General features: G+C 45.4%; 2 protein-coding genes across 3 annotated transcripts in view; one reads left to right on the top strand and one right to left on the bottom strand.

Moving 5' to 3' along the window:
- Positions 1-3,964: 3,964 nt before the first annotated feature.
- Positions 3,965-23,907, top strand: LOC129818512 (gelsolin-like). The gene is made up of 16 exons (XM_055874473.1): positions 3,965-4,131; positions 13,845-14,042; positions 14,508-14,662; positions 14,922-15,083; positions 15,337-15,486; positions 15,681-15,770; positions 15,919-16,051; positions 16,991-17,295; positions 17,851-17,984; positions 18,070-18,160; positions 21,357-21,527; positions 21,647-21,821; positions 21,916-22,043; positions 22,133-22,210; positions 22,542-22,602; positions 22,780-23,907. Exons 2-16 carry the CDS (start codon positions 13,850-13,852, stop codon positions 22,947-22,949), a joined length of 2,196 nt encoding a protein of 731 aa, XP_055730448.1. The 5' UTR covers positions 3,965-4,131; positions 13,845-13,849; the 3' UTR covers positions 22,950-23,907.
- A 7-nt stretch (positions 23,908-23,914) lies between these two features.
- LOC129818513 (stomatin-like) overlaps positions 23,915-27,815 on the bottom strand; it is a 32,897-nt gene continuing 28,996 nt past the window's right edge. For both annotated transcript variants that reach the window (XM_055874474.1, XM_055874475.1), the window contains one exon: positions 23,915-25,539. In XM_055874474.1, coding sequence (XP_055730449.1) covers positions 25,348-25,539 — 192 coding nt within the window. In that variant the 3' untranslated portion in view covers positions 23,915-25,347. The remainder of the gene's footprint in view (positions 25,540-27,815) is intronic.

Below are 27,815 nucleotides of genomic sequence, written 5' to 3'. Positions count from 1 at the left end.
TGACCAGTGAGCTGAGATAAGGCAGGGTTTTACCTAGCAGAGACTTGTAGATGACCTGGAGCCAGTGGGTTTGGTGACGAGAGTGAAGCGAGGGCCAGCCAACGAGAGCGTACAGGTCGCAGTGGTGGGTAGTATATGGGGCTTTGGTGACAAAACGGATGGCACTGTGATAGACTGCATCCAATTTGTTGAGTAGAGTGTTGGAGGCTATTTTATAAATGACATCGCCGAAGTCGAGAATCGGTAGGATGGTCAGTTTTACGAGGGTATGTTTGGCAGCATGAGTGAAGGATGCTTTGTTGCGAAATAGGAAGCCGATTCTAGATTTAATTTTGGATTGGAAATGCTTAATGTGAGTCTGGAGGGAGAGTTTACAGTCTAACCAGACACCTAGGTATTTGTAGTTATCCACATATTCTAAGTCAGAGCCATCCAGAGTAGTGATGCTGGACGGGCAGGCAGGTGCGGGCAGTGATCGGTTGAAGAGCATGCATTTAGTTTTACTTGCATTTAAGAGCCGTTGGAGGCCACGGATGGAGAGTTGTATGGCATTGAAGCTCATCTGGAGATTAGTTAACACAGTGTCCAAAGAAGGGCCAGAAGTATACAGAATGGTGTCGTCTGCGTAGAGGTGGATCAGAGAATCACAAGCAGCAAGAGTGACATCATTGATGTATACAGAGAAGAGTTGGCCTGAGAATTGAACCCTGTGGCACCCCCATAGAGACTGCCAGAGGTCCGGACAACAGGCCCTCTGATTTGACACACTGAACTCTATCAGAGAAGTAGTTGGTAAACCAGGCAAGGCAATCATTTGAGAAACCAAGGCTGTTGAGTCTGCCAATAAGAATGTTGTGGTTGACAGAGTCGAAAGCTTTGGCCAGGTCGATGAATACGGCTGCACAGTAATGGACCTTGAGCGTGGCTGAGGTGCACCCATGACCAGCTCTGAAACCAGATTGCATAGCGGAGAAGGTACGGTGGGATTCGAAATGGTCGGTAATCTGTTTATTAACTTGGCATTCGAAGACCTTAGAAAGGCAGGGTAGGATAGATATAGGTCTGTAGCAGTTTGGGTCTAGAATGTCTCCCCCTTTGAAGAGGGGGGATGACCGCTGCAGCTTTACAATCTTTGGGAATCTCAGAAGATACGAAAGAGAGGTTGAACAGGCTAGTGATAGGTGTTGCAACAATTTCAGCAGATCATTTTAGAAAGAGAGGTTCCAGATTGTCTAGCCCGGCTGATTTGTAGGGGTCCAGATTTTACAGCTCTTTCAGAACATCAGCTATCTGGATTTGGGTGAAGAAGAAGTCGGGGAGGCTTGGGCGAGTTGCTGTGGGGAGTGCAGAGCTGTTTACTGGGGTAGGGGTAGCCAGCTGCAAAGCATGGCCAGCCGTAGAAAAATGCTTATTGAAATTCTCAATTATAGTGGATTCATTGGTGGTGACAGTGTTTCCTAGTGTCAGTGAAGTGGGCAGCTGGGAGGAGGTGCTCTTATATAGGACTTTACAGTGGACTTTACAGTGTCCCAGAACTTTTGAGTTTGTGCTACAGGATGCAAATATCTGCTTGAAAAAGCTAGCCTTTGCTTTCCTAACTGCCTGTGTGTATTGGTTCCTAACTTCACCGAAAAGTTGCATATCACGGGTGCTATTCGATGCTAATACAGAACGCCACAGGATGTTTTTGTGCTGGTCAAGGGCAGTCAGATCTGGAGTGAACCAAGGGCGTCATCTTTTCCTGGTTCTACATTTTTTAAAAGGGGCATGCTTATTTAAGATGGTGAGGGAGGCACATTTAAAGAAAGACCAGGTATCCTCTACTGACGGGATGAGGTCAATATCCTTCCAGGATACCCGGGCCAGGTCGATTATAAAGGCCTGCTCGCTGAAGTGTTTTAGGGAGCGTTTGACAGTGATGAGGGGTGGTCGTTTGACCGCGGACCCGTTACGGATGCAGGCAATGAGGCAGTGATCATTGAGATCTTGGTTGAAAACAGCAGAGGTGTATTTGGAGGGCAGGTTGGTTAGGATGATATCTATGAGGGTGCCCGTGTTTACAGATTTAGGGTTGTACCTGGTGGGTTCATTGATAATTTGTGTGAGATTGAGGGCAACAAGTTTAGATTGTAGGATGGCCGGGGTGTTAAGCATGTCCCAGTTTAGGTCACCTAGCAGCACGATCTCTGAAGATAGATGGGGGGCAATCAGTTCACATATGGTGTCCAGGGCACAGCTGGGGGCAGAAGGTGGTCTATAGCAAGCGGCAACAGTGAGAGACTTGTTTCTGGAAAGGTGGATTTTTAAAAGTAGAAGCTCGAATTGTTTGGGTACAGACCAGGATAGTATGACAGAACACTGCAGGCTATCTCTGCAGTAATTTCAACTGCAGGAAATTTCAGGGGTTTTGGTAGTCTTCCTGAGCCAGGATACGGACACGGCCAGGACATCAGGGTTGGCAGAGTGTGCTAGGGCAGTGAATAAAGCAAACTTAGGGAGGAGGCTTCTAATGTTAACATGCAGTGATCCAATAGGTAATATAGTATACTTATCATCATTTGGTTTTAATCCAGAGAGGTTAGAAAACGTTTATAGATCCTCTATGAGGCTGTGGAGGGATTCTAACGAAAACATATTCTTAAAGTACTTTACTTCCTCTTTCAAAATATTGTTTGGTGAATCATGAGTGACTCCATCATTAGTAACAAGTTTCAATAAAAAAACGTTGGTAGCATTTCTATGTTGAAGACTGAAAAAAAACGACAGTCCATCATTACTTTAAGACATGAAGGTCAGTCAATCCGGAAAATTTCATGAACTTTTAAAGTTTCTTCAAGTGCAGTTGCAAAAACCATCAAGGACTATGATGAAACTGGCTCTCATGAGGACCGCCACAGGAAAGGAAGACCCAGAGTTACCTCTGCTCCAGAGGATAAGTTCATTAGAGTTACCAGCCTCAGAAATTGCAGCCCAAATAAATGCTTCACAGTTCAAGTAATAGACACATCTCAACATCAACTGTTCAGAGGAGACTGCGTGAATCAGTCATTCATGGTTGAATTGCTGCAAAGAAACCAATACTAAAGGACACTAATAAGAAGAAGAGACTTGCTTGGGCCAAGAAACACGAGCAATGTAATTAGACCGGTTGAAATCTGTCCTTTGGTCCGATGATTCCAAATTTGAGATTTTTGGTTCCAATCACTGTGTGTGGTTCCAATCACTCGTCCAACCATACTTTAGCCTTACCAGCAGATAGTGCCATGGCCTTTCCAACAGATAGACTTCACTTGCCCTCATAAGGACTCACCCTAGAAGCAAAGAGGTAGCTAAATCAAAACGGGATATTGTATATGTCTATCAGGGGCGCAACTTTGACTGGGGACGGGTAAGGGGACCCCCCCACATTCTGAAATTGCGTTTGTCTTCCCCAGTTGTATCATTGGAATGTGATACAAAACGTGGCAACGGTTTACTTTGGAACCATGCGGATGTCTCTGAGCAGTCGGGTAGGCTGTTTGGAGTGTTTATCCGACAAAATAAGAAATAGTTATATGCCCCCACTTCTAAAACCAAAGTTGTGCCAATGTGTGAAACTTTTGTCAAAATAAACTTCAATGCAAGCGAGGGCAATGTTTTCCGGTATTTAGTTAATCGTTTTTCAGTGTTTTATGGCCACGTTTGAATGCATAACATTGAGAGAAAGAGAGCACATTTTTATTATGTGCTTTCAAACAAGCCATTAAAAACAGAATTTGCAAGACACAGTTGTACTCCGTATGGTATTCATACAAAAGTAGTGGGCTGTAATAGCCTATCATGCTCCGTTGTCATCTGTGGTTGTCATCCAGACAGGGAGGGGTTATGCCGCGTTCATGTGCTAGTCGGAACTCTGAAATATCCAACTTGCTAACTGGTTATACACCCGTAGTTCCGACTTGCACTTGAACGCGGCACTACATGCCAGCTTGATCCCCCTGTAGCGCGAGTGTCATTTAGGGAGTTGCCCGGCCCAAGCCAGACGCACCAACACACCCTGCCAAGCGACACTGTCCTGACAAATTAAGCCCTCTCCTGCAGCCCCAAAACACCCGCCGCGGCCTAGAAAACGTCTAAATCACACAGCATACGGTAAGCAATTCATTTGAATTTGAGTGCGGACACTCTGGTGCCTGTTACAATGATGCATTAAATCAATAAAGCAAGATAGATGCCACTGACAGCGTTGATTTAACCAGAACCGGACCGTTATTCTTTCGATGATCATTAGCCTAAACTCATAGGCTACGATTTAAAACAAACTAAATATGCATTCAGTCCTATTCTACTGGCGATGTTTCGCTGCTTTAATACTATTTGCTGCAACTTTTAGTGGGGGTGATTCGAGTGTTTTTCCCTTTCTGTTTACGCATCCGATATTTGGTGAAATATGATTTTTGTGCGTAATTGGAGTAAAACAGCCATCATTATGAATTACAAAAATGTTAACAGAGACAATGACTTAAATTGAGCTATGCCAAATGATTATATCTGAGGATGCCATGTAATATATGGACCGACAGTGAACAACTTGGATGAAACCATAGGAAAAACCAATGACATTTGCCAATAAAAAGAGAACAAAGAAAAGACTCCAACATCAAGATGTCAGATTACATTTAGATGCACAAACCGTTATAATATGCGGAAGATCTTCCACTCTGATTCCCCCCTTTGGAAACTATAGTTAATGAAACTGTTACAACTTTGTAATAACATAATAACTTTGAAAGTTGCATAAGCGTTTATAGGTCTTGCAGGACAGAGAGAGAGATGCTTCTGAATGCATGCTTCACTATGCACAGTGACTGTCAAATTTATGAATGATCATTTTACAATATCAAAATATTCCTGCTAAATGTATATTGTTTGAAAGGGTGTGCAAGTGTGTGTCAATCAAATGGCACACATGATTGCCTGCTTGTCTATATGCCTACTGTGCATATCCCATCAACAGTTGGGCATTTTCATATCTATAAATGGACATCCTTTGTCACCATAGAAACACTCACAACTCCAAACACTGGCCTTGCATGATGAATAACCAATATAAGTGTCATAGCTGTCGCTCTCCTCATCCTCAGATGAGGTGAGGAGAGAAGGATCTTCAGACCAACATGCGGAGTCAGGGAAATATGCCATCTTTATTTATAAACAATGATGAAGATGGTGACACGAAACAAAACAAAACACTTTCAAAACTTACAAAATAACAAAACGATGTTGACGCAACCTGAACATAAACTTACATAGACAAACGTAAACTCACGAACAGGAACGTACATCGAAACAGACGAACAGCCAAACAGCTCCGAAAGTGAATATATCGAACACAACGACGAAAGACATCACAGGAGACAATCACCCACCCACAAGCAGTGAAAATGCCCTACCTAAATATGACTCTTGATTAGAGGAAAATGCAAACCACCTGCCTCTAATCAAGAGCCATACCAGGCAAACCGAAACCAACATAGAAACAGATAACATAGACTGCCCACCCAAAACACATGCCCTGACCATAAACACATAAAAAACAACATAAAACAGGTCAGGACTGTTACAGTACCCCCCCCTCAAGATGCGCACGCCGGGCGCACAAGCACAAAGTCCAGGGGAGGGTCCGGGTGGGCAGTTGACCACGGTGGTGGTTCCGGCTCAGGACGCTGTCCCCATACCACCATAGTCACTCCCCTCTTCTGTCTACCCCCTCTAATGACCACCCTAACACTACCCTCCCCTAAATAAACAGCTAGCACCGGGACAAGGGGCAGCACCGGGACAAGGGGCAGCACAAAAACAAGGGGCAGCACCAGGATAAGGACCATCACTGGAATAAGGGGCAGCACCGGGACAAGGGGCAGCACCGGGACAAGGGGCAGCACCGGGACAAGGGGCAGCACCGGGACAAGGGGCAGCACCGGGACAAGGGGCAGCACCGGGACAAGGGGCAGCACCGGGACAAGGGGCAGATCCCGGCTGAAGGACTCTGGCAGGTCCTGTTTGGACGGCTCTGGCAGGTCCATGCTGGCTGACGGCTCTCGACGCTCATGGCAGACTGACGGCTCTCTACGCTCATGGCAGGCTGACGGCTCTCGACGCTCATGGCAGGCTGACGGCTCTCGACGCTCATGGCAGGCTGACGGCTCTCGACGCTCATGGCAGGCTGACGGCTCTCGACGCTCATGGCAGGCTGACGGCTCTCGACGCTCATGGCAGGCTGACGGCTCTGGACGCTCATGGCAGGCTGACGGCTCACGACGCTCATGGCGCTCTGACGGCTCTGGCTGCTCATGGCTCTCTGACGGCTCTGGCTGCTCATGGCTCACTGACGGCTCTGGCTGCTCATGGCTCTTTGACGGCTCTGGCTGCTCATGGCTCACTGACGGCTCTGGCTGCTCATGGCTCACTGACGGCTCTGGCTGCTCATGGCTCACTGACGGCTCTGGCTGCTCATGGCTCACTGACGGCTCTGGCTGCTCATGGCTCACTGACGGCTCTGGCTGCTCATGGCTCACTGACGGCTCTGGCTGCTCATGGCTCGCTGGCGGCTCTGGCAGATCCTGTCTGGTTAGCGGCTCTGGCAGATCCTGTCTGGTTGGCGGCTCTGGCAGATCCTGTCTGGTTGGCGGCTCTGGCAGATCCTGTCTGGTTGGCGGCTCTGGCAGATCCTGTCTGGTTGGCGGCTCTGGCAGATCCTGTCTGGTTGGCGGCTCTGGCAGATCCTGTCTGGCTGACGGCTCTAGCGGCTCCTGTCTGGCTGATGGCTCTAGCGGCTCCTGTCTGGCTGACGGCTCTGTAGGCTCATGGCAGACGGGCGGCTTTGCAGGCTCATGGCAGACGGGCGGCTTTGCAGGCTCCTGGCAGACGGGCGGCTTTGCAGGCTCCTGGCAGACGGATGGCTCAGATGGCGCTGGGGAGACGGATGGCTCAGATGGCGCTGAGGAGACGGATGGCTCAGATGGCGCTGGGGAGACGGATGGCTCAGATGGCGCTGGGGAGACGGATGGCTCAGATGGCGCTGGGGAGACGGATGGCTCTGGCCGGATATGGCGCACTGTAGACCTGGTGCGTGGTGCCGGAACTGGAGGCACCGTGCTAATGATAAGCACCTTCCTACTAGTGCGGGGAGCAGAGACAGGGCACACTGAACTCTCAAAGCGTACTCTATACCTGGTGCGTGGTACCGGCACTGGTGGCACCTGGCTGAGGGCACGCACCTCAGGACTAGTACGGGGAGAAGTGACAGTGTGTACAGGACTTGGGAGACGCACAGGTGGCTTAGTGCGTGGGGCCGGAACTGGAGGCACCGAACTGGATACACGCACTATAGGGAGAGTGCGTGGAGGAGGAACAGGGCTCTGGAAATGCACTGGTAGCCTAGTGCGTAATATAGGCACTGTAGGTACTAGGCTGGGGCGGGGAGGTGGCGCCGGAAATACCGGACCGTGCAGGCGTACTGGCTCTCTTGAGCATTGAGCCTGCCCAACCTTACCTGGTTGAATGCTCCCGGTCGCCCTGCCAGTGCGGCGAGGTGGAATAGCCCGCACTGGGCTATGCAGGCGAACCGGGGAAACCATGCGTAAGGCAGGTGCCATGTATGCCGGCCCGAGGAGACGCACTGGAGACCAGACGCGTTGAGCCGGCCTCATGACACCTGGCTCAATGCCCAATCTAGCCCTACCAGTGCGGGGAGGTGGAATAACCCGCACTGGGCTATGCACACGTACAGGAGACACCGTGCGCTCTACTGCGTAACACGGTGTCTGCCCGTACTCCCGCTCTCCACGGTTAGCCTGGGAAGTGGGCGCAGGTCTCCTACCTGCCCTTGGCCCACAACCCCTTAGCCCCCCCCCAAGAAATTTTTGGGAGTTACTCACGGGCTTTTCGGGCTTCCGTGCAAGACGTGTCCCCTCATAATTCCAGTTACGAGCTTGAATCTCCGGTTTCCATCCACGTCTCCTAGCTGCCTCCTCATACCAGCGCTCCTGGGCTGTGGCTGCCTCACTCTTCTCACGAGAGCAGCGATTTCCTCCAGTTTGCGCCCAGGGTCCTCTACCAGACAGGATCTCCTCCCAAGTCCAAAAGTCCTTGTTGCTCCGTCGAGCATTTTTCCCATACCGCTTGGTCTCTGTATTTTGGTGGGTGATTCTGTCAAAACTGTCGCTCTCCTCATCCTCAGATGAGGTGAGGAGAGAAGGATCTTCAGACCAACATGCGGAGTCAGGGAAATATGCCATCTTTATTTATAAACAATGATGAAGATGGTGACACGAAACAAAACAAAACACTTTCAAAACTTACAAAATAACAAAACGATGTTGACGCAACCTGAACATAAACTTACATAGACAAACGTAAACTCACGAACAGGAACGTACATCGAAACAGACGAACAGCCAAACAGCTCCGAAAGTGAATATATCGAACACAACGACGAAAGACATCACAGGAGACAATCACCCACCCACAAGCAGTGAAAATGCCCTACCTAAATATGACTCTTGATTAGAGGAAAATGCAAACCACCTGCCTCTAATCAAGAGCCATACCAGGCAAACCGAAACCAACATAGAAACAGATAACATAGACTGCCCACCCAAAACACATGCCCTGACCATAAACACATAAAAAACAACATAAAACAGGTCAGGACTGTTACAATAAGAGGAAGTTACAGTGTTGCGTGTTGGCCTGTGGTTGTTTGTAAAGAATAATATGTGTGTGTATGTGTGTGTGTGTGTGTGTGTGTGTGTGCGTGTGTGTGTGAGACAGAGCAACCTGGCGCTCAGTCAGCAGGGGAAGTGTCTGATTCTTACCCACACAGATTTGAGAGGGCCCAGACCAGGGAAAGCTGTCTGACGCCACAAATTACAGCACGCCTAATCCCTCTGTCTCACTTTATCACACTTTATCCACCGTGTTAGCTGGAGCAATAAGCATATATAAGTGCTGTGCGCGTGTTATGTGCGTCATTACTTTTATGCGAGAGAGAATGAAAGAGAAGCCAGGTAAATAAGATGTTATTTGTCCTTGACTTTGAACCCTTTTAGAAACGGTACCCGCCCACAGCACAAGTTTAATGTCCGACCTTATAACCGGAGTTATGTGTTTACACTGTCATAAAGTCAGTCTGGCTCTGATTCTCTTCCTCTCCAGGTGATGTTATTCTCTGTGTAAACACTGCAGTATGTAGATGGAGAGAAGGGGTTAAAGGAGCCAAACTGAATGTATATCTGGGAAGGCCTGCAGAGTTGAGTGGAGGCACATGATACACACTCAGCGGAGAGGCCTGAGTGGAGAAAATGAGTCACCCCACAACTGAACTATAGGAAACTAAGGATGGATGTGAAGACGTCATCAATGCATTGATTTGAGTACTAGACATAACACTTGAACTCTATTAGACTGCTGAGAGCAAAAAACGAGTTAACAGGAAAACCAAAAAGTTATGATTGTGTATTTCATGTAATCTATAAAGTAATTGGTTTATAGCAACAGTTCTCAGTACTTTGCAGTTTCTCGAATCCAGCATCCCTTCTTTCTCTGGGCCTCAGTAAAGACCTTGTAGCAGCTAACCCAGAACACATTCCAAGCTTTTTTTCCAGTTCATCTGATACTGAGGAATAAAAAGGGGCTGGTTGGTGGGGGAGGGGTGCAGCGTACAGGCCAGCAGCAAGTCTCTGGGGCGGGAATACTGGAATGACTGACTAACTTTTATGTGGTTGTGAGGAAGAGGGACGGGTTATGACTTGCGGAAGTCTTGAGGATTTACATGGGGCAGCTCTGTTATCCTCATGTGCCAATGAGACTGGGACCAGCAGTCATGTGATCTGTTCTATTTATTCTCCCTCCTGTGGAGTATGGAGTCTACCAAACTACCCCCTCTGAGTCACTGACCAGAACACAGAGCAGATTATCATCAGAGAAGTGACTGAGTTAGAGTATAGTTTGTGTTGACAGTGACACATAACATAGGCATATAGTATATAGTCATTTCTGCTAGTATAGCATTGCTAGTCAACACTGTGAGGTACAGGGACATGATTTACAGTAAACAAATGACATCCCCTCTCCTAGCACATAAGCAGACAAGGAATTACAGAGGAAGATACTGTTGCGTGTATCTAAGTAAAGTTGCAGCGCTGTCACTTGTCAGGTTGCTGCAATATTTTTTTGATGAATCTATGTATTCATATCATATCCTGAAAATAATCATACATGCAATGCAACTTAATTAGCTGCTTTCTCTGATGAGACGTGACAGTGGGAGCTGAGAGGAGCTCGCTTCCCGCTCAAAGAAAGATAACTTCCTGCAGGGTTCTTGTTCAGATGATGTTTCATATGTAAATACCTTGGTAGTGATCCAGCACTGGGGGCCTTGATGTTCTCTCAGACTGAACAGTCCTCTCTGTCAGAGTAGAGATCACAGTTACATGTATTTGGTCATGTAACATCATACTTCATACTGCAAGCACTTCAAAAAGTTTGGAATTAATTACTGAGAGTACATTTCCCTTGATCATGTGATTTAATTGAATACAAATTGATCAAGGCATGGAAACATAGTGAGCTGCAGGTGTAGTTCTCTCCATAGAAATAAGAATGAATAGAACGGGTGTCCCCATTCAAGTCAATGATGGCATAATGGGTGGATTGACGGTCATTGTGAGTGTACCCATAGGAGCAAAGCAGGAAGCAAAAGCAGGAAGTGTACCCAGCAATCTGTGCTGTGATTTGTTGAATCAACTCAAATTACATTACAAAAAATGCAGCCCATTGCATGAGCCACATCAGTTAGCATCATTTGAATGGACATTCTACGTTACCATGGGAATTACCTCACAATACCAAGCAGCCATTGCGAGGGTACCCATGATGAGTTTACCAGTCGAATTGCCAGGTTTAGCGGTGTCAAGTCCATTCTATTCATTCATCATTTATTTCTATGGTTCTCTCAATCTGGAGACATGTCAATGTTCATCGTTTTGGACGGAGTTTCAGGTAAAAGCTGACTTGGGCTGATCTGTCAATATACAGTAGTTCAAATCAAATTTTATTTGTCACATGCGCCGAATACAACCTTACAGTGAAATGCTTACTTACAAGCCCTAACCAACAATGCAGTTAAATATTATTATTATTTTTAAAAAATACCTAAAAAAAATAAGAATAAGAAATAAAAGTAACAAATAATTAAAGAGCTGCAGTAAAATAACAATAGCAATGATATATGCAGGGAGTACCGGTACAGAGTCAATGTGCAGGGGCACGAGTTAGTCAAGGTAATTGAGGTAATATGTACATGTAGGTAGAGTTATTAAAGTGACAATGCATAGATAATAACAGAACAGCAGCAGCATAAAAGAGGGGGGCAATGCAAATAGTCTGGGTAGCCATTTGATTAGATGTTCAGGAGTCTTATGGCTAGGGGGTAGAAGCTGTTTAGAAGCCTCTTGGACTTGGCACTCCGGTACCGCTTGCCGTGCTGTAGCAGAGAGAACAGTCTATGACTTGGGTGGCTGGAGTCTTTGACAATTTTTAGGGCCTTCCTCTGACACTGCCTGGTATAGAGGTCCTGGATGGCAGGAAGGTTGGCCCCAGTGATGTACTGTGCCGTACGCACTACCCTCTGTAGTACCTTGCGTCGGAGGCCGAGCAGTTGCCATACCAGGCAGTGATGCAACCAGTCAGGATGCTCTCGATGGTGCAGCTGTAGAACCTTTTGAGGACCCATGACAGATCTTTTCAGTCTCCTGAGGGGGAATAGGTGTTGTTGTGCCCTCTTCACGACTGTCTTGGTGTGATAGGACCATGTTAGTTTGTTGGTGATGTGAACACCAAGGAACTTGAAGCTCTCAATCTGCTCTACTACAGCCCCATCGATGAGAATGGGGGAGTGCTCGGCCCGCCTTTTCCTGTAGTCCACAATCATCTCCTTTGTCTTGATCACATTGAGGGAGAGATGATTGTCCTGGCACCACACAGCTGTGTGACCTCCTCCCTATAGGCTGTCTCGTCGTTATCGGTGATCAGGCCTATGACTGTTGTGTCATTGGCAAACTTAATGATGGTGTTTGAGTCGTGCCTGGCCGTGCAGCCATGAGTGAACAGGGAGTATAGGAGGGGACTGAGCACGCACCCCTGAGGGGCCCCCGTGTTGAGGACCAGCATGGCTGATGTGTTGTTACCTACCCTTACCACCTGGGGGCGGCCCGTCAGGAAGTCCAGGATCCAGTTGCAGAGAGAGGTGTTTAGTCCCAGGTTCCTTAGATCCCTGTGAGCTGTACATCTGACTTCATCATCTGGTGTTTATCAAATTATTATATATTCAACTGAAACAGGAATCAATGTGTTGTTTATGGCCAATGGTTTGTTCTCTGTTTACTCTCTCCAGTGGCAGATTGTTCCCCCTGTGAAATTAACAGGACAAATACCCGTGTGATTGAAAACTACAATACATCAATATTGAACTTTACAATGATTATGATGGCTATAAGACTTACTACCATGTAAGAAAAGAGATGGAAAATAAGTATGTGGCTGCTTGTGAAATTTGTCATAGATTACAAAAGAGTAGAGACAGAGGAAAAAAGGAACATCATATTCTTCGGGGTTAGGGTTGCCTGAATTCTCTCCCAAACAAGGTCACGTGTGGATTTTTTCCATGGTCTGACACTGAGGGTTAGTCACAAATTGAGAAGGAGCCCCAAACTGCAGTCTTTCCCTAAATATATTAGTTGGAGACTTGAGTCCTGAGGCACACAGATGGCCCCGGTGCAGAAAACAGTGTTTACTCTCTAGAACATGGCCTGTTTGCTCTGTCTGGAATGTTGTGTGGATAGAATTCATTCAGGGTGTGTTATGCTATGTAGATGTAGGCCTACCATAACAGTAATTTAACTTCTCATTTTATTTGAACTGTTGTTGTTGTGTGTTTGAAAACGGAAAAGAAACGAGGCCTTGTAATCTTATCTTGATCAGTTACTGCTTTCGAAAGCTAAGCAAATATAGATGTCTGACACTTCCCTTTCAGCGGGCATCACCAAATGTGTTTGGTTGCTGTGGAAACCGTGTGTGGCAGGGCTACTGTCTAAGTTCAGGAACCAATTTAGGCATGATTACCTGGCATCTAGACCACTGACTGAACATTTTGACACACTTTTCTGTGGTCACTATAGTGATCTGCAAAGAGGATAGGCATTAAGTTAGACATTAACAGGATATGCTTCTCAAGTATAATATGTGATAATCTCACTGAGCGTTGGCATCCACTCCATGCTTTTAATACAGTTCCTCATTTTGGTTTCTGATATGACTGAAGTGTGATGTTTGTGGGCCTGTCCCATTGGGCTGAGTGCCTGACTGTGAGTGTGCTGAGTGTGTGCAGTAGTTAATCTATGGTCTCTCTCCTCTCATCTCTACACACACTTATACTGTGGTGGCACCAGTGCTGGGGCTGCCCGTCTCAAACTGAGTCACAGCACTTTCCGATCAGAGAGAGGAGGAAACACCAACAGCACAGGGCACCAATGAGTCACCACATCACACATTATTAACTCACTACTCTAAATGTTATCTTTATATCCATGACAACAGCTCTCAGTGAAGGGAGTGGCTCCCTTCTGCAAACTTTGTCCATATATTGTAGAGACAGACTTTTCTTGTCTTTCACTAGATCTTGGTCCTGAGGTCATATTTGTTCTTATCTTACTGTCTAAGTATAACTTGGCAATTGGTGAATTAATAGTGTTCCATATCATCAATATCTTCTATCAAAGCATGTGTGTGATCTTTCCATGCAGGCAGCATGGTGTACCATCCTGAGTTTGAGAAGGCTGGCCAGCAGGCGGGCCTGCAGGTGTGGAGGATTGAGAAGTTTGACCTGGTGGCAGTGCCAGAGAACCTGTATGGAAGCTTCTACACGGGAGACGCCTACCTCATCCTCAACACTATCAAGCAGCGCTCCGGGAACCTGCAGTATGACCTGCACTTCTGGCTGGGTGAGGACAGAACCAGGAGCAGGATGGGTTGCATTACAAACCCTGGTGGATATGATTGACGTCATAGAAATACTTTTACTAGAATGGGCATCCTCTTTCAAGTCACTGTGACTTGTGGTGGGTATGTACTGTAATTCTATCTCTATGATTGATGTGCACAGACAGAATGCTGAGTCAGGCCCATTTCATTTTGTTGATCATCCCTGCTTCTAGGCAGCCTGTTAGATAGAACCCTAGCAGAATTTTATGGGAAATGGACTAAGTGAGTGATACTCAAACTTGGTTCATTCGATGTACCGGTATGTGTCCATTGAGTTTTGCTTTAGGGAAATAGTCATCCATGACGTCTGTGGAATCTAGCAGACTAAGTAGCCATTGGGGGTTGGGCCTCCATTGACAAAGACAAGAGAGCAAAATATTGCAATTCAGAGGTTGAGTTTAACTTCTGTGGTTTTTCTGCTCCAGGCGACTTCTGCACCCAGGATGAGAGTGGAGCAGCAGCCATCTTCACAGTCCAGATGGATGACTATTTGGGAGGTAAACCCATCCAGTACCGTGAAGTCCAGGGACATGAGTCCAAAGTATTCCTGGGTTACTTCAAGGCTGGACTGAAGTACTTGGTGAGGAGATGTTATTTGAGATGACAATTAGATTTTTCTTTGACAGTTTTGGCATTATTGCTACAAATCCAGGCCATGACACACATAATATTGCATTCATACCTCAGGCAGGGGTATTGTTATAAACTATAAAGTAGTCTCTATACCTAAATGGTTTTTGTTGTGATAATAAAGTTAATCTAATCTAATGGTGGAAATATTCCCTAGAAATGTGAATGGCTCCATATTAACCGTACCATATCTTTTGTCACTGTTTTAGAAAGGAGGCGTAGCATCTGGGTTCAAACATGTTGTTACCAACGAGGTGGTTATGCAGCGGGTGCTACAGGTCAAAGGTCGCCGTGTTGTCAGGGCGACGGAGGTGCCTGTCAGCTGGGACAGCTTCAACCAGGGAGACTGCTTCATCCTGGACCTGGGCAGCGTGAGTAACCATCAGCCTGAGGGAGATGGTGTACTTTTAATTTCATAGGACATATCGTCATCAAACATTGGCATCACATTTCAATAAAATAAACAGAAGTATGCACATTATATGTTTCACGTCTTGCTTAAGAGAAAAGAGAAACGTTTAATAGAGAGATTGTCCAAATACACGTACAATTCTTGCAAACAAATTCCTGGTCGATGCTGACCACATCACGTATCCTGTTTGTTGTGTATCCCACCTCCCACAGGAGATCTACCAGTGGTGTGGCTCCCAGAGCAACCACTTTGAGAAGCTGAAGGCCACTCAGGTTGCCAAGGGTATCCGTGACAACGAGCGCAGTGGGCGAGCCCGCGTGTACGTGTGTGACGAGGGAGCAGAGAGAGACAAGATGATAGAGGTGAGATCATAAACAACTAAAGAACAGGAGAGTCTTCTTACTCTCTTTATCGCTCGTTCTGTCTGTGATTGGTTGACGTTTATTATGGTGTTTAATGGTGTATAATGGACTTTTGACTTAACTCCAGCTGTGGTTGAAGCATTGTTTAATTTTCAACAGTATATCTAAAAGGGATCTTCTCTGTGCGTCTTCAGGTTCTGGGAGATAAACCCCACTTTCCTGAAGGATCTTCTGATGACATCAAAGCAGATGCCTCAAACAGGAAGATGGCCAAACTGTACAAGGTGGGAATATAGGGAACAATCTACTGAAACCAAGATCAACTGCTCTAGCTGCATAATGAGAACATCTCATATAGACCCTGAGGACTTTTCACATACACGTCTCCGATCTCTCTACAATTCTTCCTCTGTCACTCCTCCTCTCCCCCAGGTGTCAAATGCCAGTGGAGACATGGCCATGTCCATGGTGGCAGCAGAGAACCCATTCTCCCAGAGTGCATTGGAGTCTAGCGACTGCTTCATCCTGGATCACGGCTCCGATGGCAAGATCTTCATCTGGAAAGGTCAGCTGGGGTCCCCCAATATCAAAGACATATTTATGATCAGCTGATTTTTCACAGTTTGCAACACTCTCCACCAATTCAACCAGTCAATGAAAGCATAATACTGTAGCTGGAATTGTTTTGGCATGGTATGGCTGCTGTCATGTCCATTTGGTAACACATAGCATTACAGACCACATTTAGAGAATGAGACAGTGTCACATGATAAACTTCCACAGAGAGCATATGACGCAACCAGGGGTGTCATTTCAGCTTAACCTCCAAGAAATGTGTATAAAATTGCATTTACTGCATTTCAACACCATTTAAAAACTCTAAAATGCAATTTGGAGAACAGCAAAAACAACTTCCAGCCGTTATCACCTTGTTGCTATAGCGTCAATCACCTCAGTCAATAGGGGACTTAACATTCTACAAACACATGTCATACAGTAATTAGTTGCAACGCACAAGCTCAGCACCGGGATTAAAACTAGTTTAGTTTCATGTGAAGTCAAACAGCAGTTACCTAGCCAAAGCCATCTACTACAGCCATCTTTAGCTCTTCACTGTTTTGCTGTTCCCTGCAGCTGCATCGAAGCGCCTCCCATAAAGCCAGCCAGCCACACAAACAACCTTCCCTCCCACTCCCAGGTGTCTGCATAGTTCTAAAGTCAGCCTTCTAATACCACAAAAGTACATTGCCTTTTAATCAGGATTGGAATGATTTTAGTAGCCTATTTTACATTTTTGGTGTTGAGCTAAGGTATGGCGAGCGCCATACCCTACCGTACACAATTGATGCCCCTGGATGCAACTGAAAGGTGTTGTTCTTAATTCAAAGTATAATTGTCCTCTGTTATTTATATAAAGTCCTCCGTCTTTATAGTTTCTAAGTGGTTGAATTCATTAAACCCACTTTTTGTATTTCTCACCCAACTTCCACACACTCTTACCCAGGTAAAGAAGCCAACCTGGAGGAGCGTAAGGCAGCCATGAAGGCTGCAGATGAGTTCATCAAGAAGATGGGCTACCCCAAACACACCCAGGTGCAGATCCTGCCGGAGATGGGAGAGACTCCTCTCTTCAAACAGTTCTTCAAGAACTGGCGTGACAAGGACCAGACGGAGGGTCTGGGTGTGGCCTATGTCTCCAACAGCATCGCCAAGATAGAGAAGGTGCCATTTGATGCTGCCACACTCCACGACTCCCCTGCCATGTCTGCCCAGCACGGCATGGTGGATGGCGGCAACGGAGAGAAGCAGGTGGGTGGACAAGACAAATGGCTGGGCCTGTGCCCACGTTGTACAACAAGTCTTCCCAGTAATCTTTCTTAGAGTAACTATCAGGATGAGTATTTATTTTTTATTTAACCTTTATTTAACTAGGCAAGTCAGTTAAGAACAAATTCTTATTTACAATGATGGCCTAGGAACAGTTAACTGCCATGTTCATGAGCAGCACAACAGATTTTTACCTTCTCAGCTCGGGGATTCAATCTAGCAACCTTTCGGTAACTGGTCCAACGCTCTAACCACTAGGCTACCTGCCGCCCCAGTATTGCTGTAACTATCAACTTTATGTATTAGGGCTATTATACAGTAAAAAGCATTCTGTGAGCTAATCTATGTAGATTGTGAGGGAGGTATGCTAGGGTTTCAGCCCAATGTAGCCGATAGAGGAAGGATATTAAAGTAGGAAATCTCTGATGAACAGATAGCAACCAAATGAAAGGGGCATGAATTTGTATTTACATATATAGCTCTGTTTTGGTAGCCTGCCACCACTAGGGGTCACATCATGCGTATGTTTATGTACAGATCTGGCGTATTGAGGGATCAGACAAGGTGGAAGTGGACCCCTCCACACATGGACAGTTCTATGGCGGAGACAGTTACATCATCCTCTATAACTACCACCATGGAGGACGCCAAGGGCACATCATCTACATGTGGTAAGAGATACACTAAAGTAAAAGTAAAATGAAACAGTAGAGAGACCATCAGAAGAGATACATTGCTAACTAGAATGTCTCTCAGGCAAGGAAGTGACTCTTCCCAGGACGAAATTGGTGCTTCGGCCATCTTGGGTGCCCAGTTGGACGATGAGCTGGGTGGTGGGCCTGTGCAGGTAATGAATGTGTGTATGTGAGTGGGTGGGTGTGTGTGTGTATAGAAGAGGCTTTCTTTTCACATCGCATATTCCTTTTTTCTATGGTTTCCTCTTAGCCTCATCTATATTCGAATCAGTAACCCCGTGTAACCCCTCTCACTCTTCCTCTCATTGTTTCCTGTCCTTCATTTGCTTTCTCTCTCCAGGTTTCAGGTGCTCCTATTTCCACCCTGGTACCCCCCTCTCATGGCTGCATAACTCAATACAGAGCAGTGTATTTAACTGATATGGCTCAATGTGTTTACAGAGAAATTAGCTGGTTCAAATCAACAGGGACCCAAAACAGGACATTCCAGGGCCATGTTTATGAAGGAGTTCCCTTTATCCTCTCGGATTCTGTTGCTTCATCAGTCTGACACAGTTACTGTTCCCAGACGAGCCAATTCCCTGACCTGTTGTAGGGACAAAGAGCTGTCTTGCTCGTCCTTATGAGATGTGCTCAAGCAAGGACCATTGCATAGGTTATATAGAGGCCACCAGTGATTCTAGGTCAGCTTTTCCCAAACTCGGTTCGGGGACCCCAAGGTGTTTATGTTTTGTTTGTTGCCCTAGCAGTACACAGCTGATTCAAATAAGGAACTCATCATCAAGATTTGATGGTTTGAATTGAATCAGCTGTGTAGTGCTGAAGCAACAACCAAAACATGCACACCTTGGGGTTCCCGAACCGAGTTTGGGAAACGCTGTTGTAGGTTGTCTTATATACTGCAGTTCATTATGATTTGGCTAGATCATGCCTTGGCTCTGTATAAGGTTCCATGCTCTGCGAATGTCTGCAACCATCTCTTTCTGTGTATCTATCTGTTTGTGCCTGTCAGTCTCACCTTCCTGTCTATAGCCAGTGTGAAAAATTGGGACCTGCACTACGTAGGTTTCTAATTGATTTGTTATAATGCATGACTAACAGTGATCCTACATTTGTGGAGAAGCCCACCAGGGTGGAAACGTCAGTCACAAACCCGTTTATATTCCATCAAACTGGCCATGATGTCTAACAGCTGATGGCTACCCAGACCCCTCTTTTACGCTGCTGCTCCTCTCTGTTTATTATCTATGCATAGTCACTTTAACAACTCGACCTACATGTACATATTACCTCAACTAACCGGTGCCATCGCACATTGACTCTGTACCGGTAACCCCTGTATATAGCCTTGCTATTGTTATTTTACTGCTGCTGTTTAATTATTTGTTACTTTTATTTTCTATTTTTTACTTCTTTTTTTCCTTAAGTTTTAAGAAGAAAAAAGTGTTAAAGCATTGTTGGTTAAGGGCTTGTAAATAAGCATTTCACTGTAAGGTCTACACCTGTTGAATTTGGCACATGTGACAAATTCAATTTGATTTGATTTGACATACAATCATACATACATTTGTAACAGTGTGATTCATAGTCATTCAACAGAAACAGTATTTAGAGTAACTCAGTGCATGGAAATTAGTCATCACACTAAACATCCAAGATTACAACATTGCTTCACACATGTTTTCAGTACAGAGGTAGACTTCTTCATTAACTCTGTGCAATATGCACCTAATCTCTATTTCTCCGATTAGTAGTCTCCAACTTTGAAAACAAAAAAAACTGAACAAGGCTTTGTGCAGGCTCACCCAGGTCCCAAAATGTCAGGAATGGTGTTAAGAGCAGAACAAACGCACTCGAGTGACTAAACAGTGAGAAAGGCACACTGTCAGACTTTGGATAGCCCATCACTTGGGATAGTTAGGGACCGTCAATAAATTACACAATGTAAGTGGGATAACATTTTCATGTTGCACATCTTTTAGTTGTCTCATTAAATGCTTTTAATATTTGTATACGATTTTAGTTGGTTTGAGGTTATCAAGTAATTTAAATTTGGACCTTTTAAAATATTGTCCCATGTACATTGTGTAATTTACTGATGGTCCCTAACTAGCCCCGATAGGGATATCAAATGTCAAACCAAATTGACCATGGGCATTACGTTTGGGTCTGAATTGATGATTGGGTGCTGCCAGCTGCGGGAACAATTCAAATAAACCCAACCCACTGAAAACAGTTACGGTACTCGTCATTCCGTGACATACTGTACAATTTATCCTATCATCTCGCAAATCTCAGTTTTGGACGAGACTGACATTATGATAGAAAATATTCTATTTACACGTTGTAGTTAATTTTTACACAAAATACATTTTTCTGCCTCATATCGATGCCACATTGGCCATTTTCTAATCAAGAAGGTGCTTTTTAGGAGCAGTTGCTCTTTAAGGGGAGGAGCGAGAGAAGGCCCCTTTGTGATGGTGGATGGCGAGACAAGCTTGCTGCATCCACTAAACAGGACTTCCTTGGCGAGAAACACAGCATGCTGGGAGAGTAGGGTAGGGAGCGCTGTAGAACACTTGGTGCTTAGTGTTTTCATGCGTTGTTGTTCAGAGCTCACTGCTGCCACCCTGTGGGAAAATTTTGCAGACACACGCAAGGCTGCGTTGCAAGTATGTCTATAGATTTCCAAATAGATGTAATTAAATACAATTATATTCTTCCAAAGATCCACTTTTTGTATTTCACCACACTGACCCATGTTGACTCCAATGCTTCCCACAGTTGTCAAGTTGGGTGGATGTCCTTTTGGTGGTGGACCATTCTTAATACACACGGGAAACTGTTGAGTGTGAAAAACCCAGCACCATTGTAGTTCTTAACACAAACCGGTGGGACTGTCACCTACTATCATACCCCGTTCAAAGGCACTTAAATGTTTTGTCTTGCCCATTCACCCTCTGAATGGCACACATACACAATCCATGTCTCAATGATTAAACTCCTTATTTTTATTTATTTAACTAGGCAAGTCAGTTAAGAACAAATTCTAATTTTCAATGATGGCCTAGGAGCCGTGTTCAGGGGCAGAACAACAGATTTGTACCTTGTCATCTCGGGGATTCAATCTTGCAACCTTCGATTACTAGTCCAACGCTCTAACCACTAGGCTACCCTGCCACCCTGTCACCTCCCCTTTATCTGCAATGATAGAAGTGGATTCAACAAGTGACATCAATAAGGGATCATAGCTTTCACCTGGTCAGTCTGTCATGGAAAGAGCAGGTGTTCTTAATGTTTGGTATATTCAGTGTATGTTTGTTAACTAGTTTGCTCTGTGTGGTCCAGGTGAGGGTGGCCCAGGGCAAGGAGCCAGCTCACCTCATGAGCCTGTTCGGGGGGCAACCCATGGTGGTGTACAAGGGAGGTACGTCCAGAGATGGGGGCCAGTCTGCCCCCGCAGAAACACGCCTCTTCCAGGTGCGCTCCAACTCTGCAGGGTGCACAAGAGCTGTGGAGGTGAGTGACATGAGGACAATGCCTCTCTTTTTTTCTGAAATCAGCTACTAAACTGCAATATATTTACAGGCATGACACTCGTGGTCATTTTCTACCCACCGTGTCTTATCCACCTCTAGGTTGATGCTGTGTCCTCCAACCTGAACTCCAACGATGCCTTCCTCTTGGTGACTCCTGGCGCCTCCTTCGTGTGGATGGGCCAGGGGGCCAGTGACACTGAGAAAAATGGCACCCAGCAGCTCTGTGTTATCCTGGGGGTGTCCTCCTCAGACCTGCCTGAGGGCGGAGAGACCGGTATGGACATTGTGCCAATGACATTGGCTTACCTTTGCTCTGTGGCTGGCTGTGGCATGTCGTAACCAACTGACTATTGTGTGTGTCTATGCAGATGATTTCTGGGAGGCTCTGGGAGGGAAGGCAGCGTACCGCACCTCCTCCAGACTCAGAAGCAAGGACAAGATGGACGCCCATCCACCCAGGCTCTTTGCCTGCTCCAACAAGTCTGGAAACTTCATTGTGAGTCCCATTATTATTACCATAAGCCATTCATGGTTAAACACCTTTAACCCTGTTTTTTCTAATGCCTTGTCGCCTTCTCCACCCAGATTGAGGAGGTGCCTGGGGAGATGACCCAAGAAGATCTGGCCACTGATGATGTCATGATCCTGGACACATGGGATCAGGTAGATAAATTAGCATGTGGTATTGTCTGAGATGTGAATGTTTTTAAGTATGCAGATATAGGATCTTAATTTGACCTATATTGTAACAGCAAAATAAGACTGACTAAAGTAAACTACATAAAACGTGCAATATTCTTAATATAACCCTGTCTTAGTGTGGGTTGTCAGTGAATTTATGTAAATCACAAAGCTCATCTGCGTTTCCTGTGGTAAAAGACAATTCTCAGCAACAAGAGTGATCAAATTAAGATCTTACACCTGCACAGTAACACAGTGGATAATAGATTAATTACAGTACATAGTCTAATGAAAGTTGAATATCCTCTTCTAGGTGTTTGTCTGGATCGGGAATGAAGCCCATGAAGAGGAGAAGACTGAGGCGATGGCCTCCGGTAAGTAATAAAATGGAAAACTGCTTCAATTATTTATGTAGACGGTTTTACATAGAGAATTTTCATGCCACCTTGTCTTTGAGTGCATTACTCATGACTAAAATAATTTGATTGAGAAGTTTCCCACTGGGAAAACTGCTCTCTATAGAATTATAATTTAATCCCCTCCTCCCCCAGCTGTGCGTTACATTGAGACGGACCCTGCCAACCGTGACCTCAGGACACCCATCGTGAAGATCAAGCAAGGGTTCGAGCCACCCACGTTCACCGGCTGGTTCCTGGGCTGGGACCATGAGTACTGGACCAGCGACCCCCTGGAGCGGGCCATGGCTGAGCTGGAGCTGTGAACCCTCACCTTTAACCCCTAACCCTGCCGCCTGACTTTACCGCACGCACTGAGCAGCTCCAGTCATGAGACTTAATGGGGAACCCTCTATGCCCCGCCAACCTCCTTTCTTCTGACTGCCAGTGGGAGGATGCTTTTTGTTGAATTTTTACATTTTGAAAAAGGAAATGTGTCAAAGAATATTGAGCTTTTAGGTTAGAATGTGTTGCTTTGATTAGAGTAGAAGAGGCTTTCATAACCCTGTATATCTGATAGAGCACTGGTGCACAATCGCCATGCCAATAAGGTACTGTAATAGACTAGCTCTACTCCCCCACCACATGTAAAACATATGTTTCTCATTTCATGTTTTGTATTGTGATAATGTTGTGTCATTATTTCAGCCTACCCCTGCTTCTAAATTCATCCAAGGATATTTAGGAGCAGTGACCCAATGCAGTCTTCTGATTATAAACTGGAGACTTTATTTGTTTTTTTACGTATGCAAATAAGCATGCAAGTGACCAATAATAAGGGCTTTAATGGAACCACAGGTTTAGATAAGGCTTTGCACCTGCTACAATCTAAATATATTTTATACGATGTCAGCAACATTAGGCTGTTTCTATTCAGTATCTCACCATTAAGAAACCTAGCATATTACAATCATCTGAACCAACAGACGCAGGGAGACAAAGCTTTGAGGAAATCACACTGCCAGATATAACCTCACTAGTTATCAATCCGTAACGCTACAGATTTCGCAATAAAAATTTAAAGGTCATTTTCCGATTGAGACGATATATGCAGTGTTAACCGTGAATGCAGTCTCCACCAACGTGGGAACATTGCCTTTAAATTGTATTTGTTTGGTGTCAGCCAGTCAGGAATATAAGGATCACATAACAGCAGTCAATGTCAAGTTGAATGGTTTTCCCCAGGCCTTACTATTGTTTCAATAAAACCTCATGTCGCCGACACTAGATGTGTTGTCTCCATCATATATATCATTTTTATTTAAAGGCTGAATCATGGTGAAAATAACAATATGGCTTTGAAGAGAAAGAGAAACGTTCAGTTTCAAATGTATGTCAATGCATATACAATTCATCATAATTAACATGGACCTTTATAGAAACTGTTCAACAGCAAGTTTGCATGATAAGGATATGAAAATATAAACATGATAAGAAATAATTTCAATAAGAGAAAAATAGGTTACAACAGAGCGGTTTAGTAACATGAAATAATGTAACTATGTCCTCCTTCACACATACAGTAACACTATACACCAGAATACAATGACAATACAAAACATTAAGAACACCTGCTCTTTTCATGACATAGACTGACCAGGTGAAAGCTACGGTCCCTTATTGATGTCACTTGTTAAATCCACTTCAAATCAGTGTAGATGAAGGGGAGGAGACGGGTTAAATAAGGATTTTTAAGCCTTGAGACATGGATTGTGTATGTGTGCCATTCAGAGGGTGAATGGGCAAGACAAAAAATGTAAGTGCCTTTGAACGGGGTATGGTGGTAGTTGCCAGGCACACCGGTTTGTGTCAACTGCAACGCTGCTAGGTTTTTCACGCTCAACAGTTTCCCGTGTGTATCAAGAATGATCCACCACCCAAAGGACATCCAGTCAACTTGACACAAATGTGGGAAGCATTGGAGTCAACATGGGCCAGCATCCCTGTGGAGCGCTTTCAACACCTTGTAGAGTCTATGCCCTGGCGAACTGAGTCTGTTTTGATGGGGTGCAATTCAATATTAGGAAGGTGTTCCTAATGTTTGGTATACTCAGTGTATAACACATACCATGTTTTATACAGTAAAGTAATGTATACTGCATAGGTACTGTAACAGCATCTGAAGAGCGTGTAGTCTTGAAATATTGCTATTAAAACAGACTAAAATGCACTTACAATTTCCATCCAGGTATGCATAGAAACTGTATGAGATGAGTACATCGACTCCATGGCAATGATTTAAGGCTTTGAGCTGTTTACATGGCCATAGTAAAGAGGTTGCTTCCCATGGAGACAGACAGACAGACAGACAGGGTCCCTAGTACATCCTGGTCTCATAGCAGTACGGGAAACACCACACCTCAGTAGTACCGGCGAGTGGCGACTCAGTTTCCCTTGTTTTTGTTCAAATCCTGTTTCTCTGTTCCATTCAATGGGAACTTACAATACAGAATATAGTCTTAACACACAAAACATTTACATTAAGTTCTTTGACTCATAAAGCTCAACCAAGCTCTTTAGCTAGCGTCCTCTGCACCAGCTGGCATTGACATAACGTTTGGCACAAGGGAAAGCAGCACACTATGATATATGTGGGAATGTTTGTTTCGTGTGTGTGTACTGTACGTGTGTAACAGCACTCACACAGCACCCAACAGGCTCCCCTCAGTCTCTCTTCATGAAGGCCTGCATCATGTCCATTGGCAGGGGGAAGATGATGGTGGAGTTCTTCTCGGCAGCTATGGTGTTGAGGGTCTGCAGGTAGCGCAGCTGCAGGCCCGATGGAGACTCAGCGATCACCAGAGAGGCCTCCTTCAGAGCCCGCGAAGCGTTCAACTCCCCCTCCGCTGCTATCACCTACACACAGGACCCAGGGGACAGGAGGCCGGGCGGAGGAGGACAGATAGAAGAAGGGAGAGATGGAAGAGAAAGAGGTTAGGTAATGACCATTAAGTAATGAAGACAGATAATGGAGGGAGAGAGAGAGAGAGAGCAAGAATTCCACATTGTCATGGAGTGCATGACACTGAAACAAATGATTGGTTGGAGAGACTCTTTATTGGTGTCTCTTTAAGATATAGCCAAGAATCCTGAAACAAAAGAGAATATGTGGGATTGAGCAGCACATTCTGTTTGCCAACAATACCTTGACATAAGGCGTCAAAGTCGAGTGTTTGTTGTGCACGCTAGTTACTAAAACAATGTTACTTGTTAACCATGGTTCTACCGTGTATGAAGCTGCCTATTTAAACGTGTATGCTCTAGTCATGTGAAATATATATTATTAGAATAACGATCAAGGTGTTGGTAGAGTAGAAATCACATCGTTTAACCTAAATTGTGTTTGTCTGAAGCGCCGCAATGTTTCCTTGTTGAAGTGCTACTGTGCATTACACATAACGCAAATTAGTCTACAAGTCATCGAGGAACATGTATTGGTTGACGGGAATAACCAAAGTGATGAATTATCCCGGGGGTGAATTACTTCATGAATGTGTATTGTGCGTCTTGAAGAATAATTCATGGTACAAGTAATCGAAGGGTTTGTTTATGTAAAACTGTTGTTTAGGATGTTATATGTGCATGGGAAATTACATATTTATGGTAGAAATGTGTTTTGGGGTGTTGGGTACTAATTTCTAAAGTCGAAATATCCTTATTCATGTTACCATTTTAGAACTGAGGGTAGGTAAATATACGGAGTGAGAAAGGGGAGAGCAGAAAGTTTAAATTCTGTCAGAACATGTTATTGTTAAATCTCCTATGGAGAGGTGATAAGCCACAGTCTGGTTTCAGTCACTGGTAAGGTGGGACAGCAGTGAGTTAGGGAGAGGTGAGGACTGTGGCGTGAGGTCAGGTCAGAGAAGTGAAGAGGAACAGTTCTATGACATACACACATAGGAGGCAGAGCCATGACAACCCCAATGAGAGGAACCACTTAAGTTCCTGCCTAGCAACAGAGATGTATTGGCTGTCTAGATGGTGGAATCAACTACTTGCACCAGTAGAGGGTATGTACTTGTGTAAACATGTATTTGTCTTATGCAGCTGTGTGACCCAGTGGGTGAATAACCTTGGTTTGAGCTTTTACTAGTCGTTCGTTCATTTCACAGGGGCTATCAGGATGGAACATTCCTAGCTGAAAGGAGTTCCTGGAAAGAATACTTAGGTGGTCAGTTGGCTTTTGTCTGGGGGACAGCAGGCTGGGCGGGTAACAGGTTGGCTAGAGTAGAGTTATACCTGGGGGAGAGCAGGCTGTGCGGGTAACAGGTTGAGTAGAGTTATACCTGGGGGAGAGCAGGCTGGGTGGGTAACAGGTTGGCTAGAGTAGAGTTATACCTGGGGGAGAGCAGGCTGGGCGGGTAACAGGTTGGCTAGAGTAGAGTTATACCTGGGGGAGAGCAGGCTGGGCGGGTAACAGGTTGGCTAGAGTAGAGTTATACCTGGGGGAGAGCAGGCTGGGCGGAGATGATTGTGGACTTCAGGAAACAGCAGAGGGAGCACCCCCCTATCCACATCGACGGGACAGTAGTGGAGAAGGTAGTAAGTTTTAAGTTCCTCGGCGTACACATCACGGATTAACTGAATTGGTCCACCCACACAGACAGCATTGTGAAGAAGGCGCAGCAGTGCCTCTTCAACCTCAGGAGACTGAAGAAATTCGGCTTGTCACCAAAAGCACTCACAAACTTCTACAGATGCACAATCGAGAGCATCCTGTCGGGCTATATCACCGCCTGGTACGGCAACTGCTCCGCCCACAACCGTAAGGCTCTCCAGAGGGTAGTGAGGTCTGCACAACGCATGACTGGGGGCAAACTACCTGCCCTCTAGGACACCTACACCACCCGATGTCACAGGAAGGCCATAAAGATCATCAAGGACAACAACCACCCGAGCCACTGCCTGTTCACCCCGCTATCATCCAGAAGGCGAGGTCAGTACAGGTGCATCAAAGCAGGGATCGAGAGACTGAAAAACAGCTTCTATCTCAAGGCCATCAGACTGTTAAACAGCCACTACTAACATCGAGTGGCTGCTGCCAACATACTGACTCAACTCCAGCTCACTTTAATAATGGAAATTGATGGAAATTGATCAAAAATTTATCACTAGCCACTTTAAACAATGCC

This window comes from Salvelinus fontinalis, chromosome 21, assembly GCF_029448725.1.
Source record: "Salvelinus fontinalis isolate EN_2023a chromosome 21, ASM2944872v1, whole genome shotgun sequence".
NCBI lineage: Eukaryota > Metazoa > Chordata > Actinopteri > Salmoniformes > Salmonidae > Salvelinus > Salvelinus fontinalis.
This window is presented reverse-complemented; position numbering and strand designations above follow the sequence as displayed.

Bases quoted from the DNA above. Each gene is read 5' to 3' on its own strand.
- LOC129818512 (XM_055874473.1), top strand. From the start codon at position 13,850: ATGGTGTACCATCCTGAGTTTGAGAAGGCTGGCCAGCAGGCGGGCCTG. The intron at 17,296-17,850 runs GTGGGTGGACAA...GTTTATGTACAG, and splicing joins GCGGCAACGGAGAGAAGCAG to ATCTGGCGTATTGAGGGATC. The intron at 21,528-21,646 runs GTGAGTGACATG...ATCCACCTCTAG, and splicing joins GGTGCACAAGAGCTGTGGAG to GTTGATGCTGTGTCCTCCAA.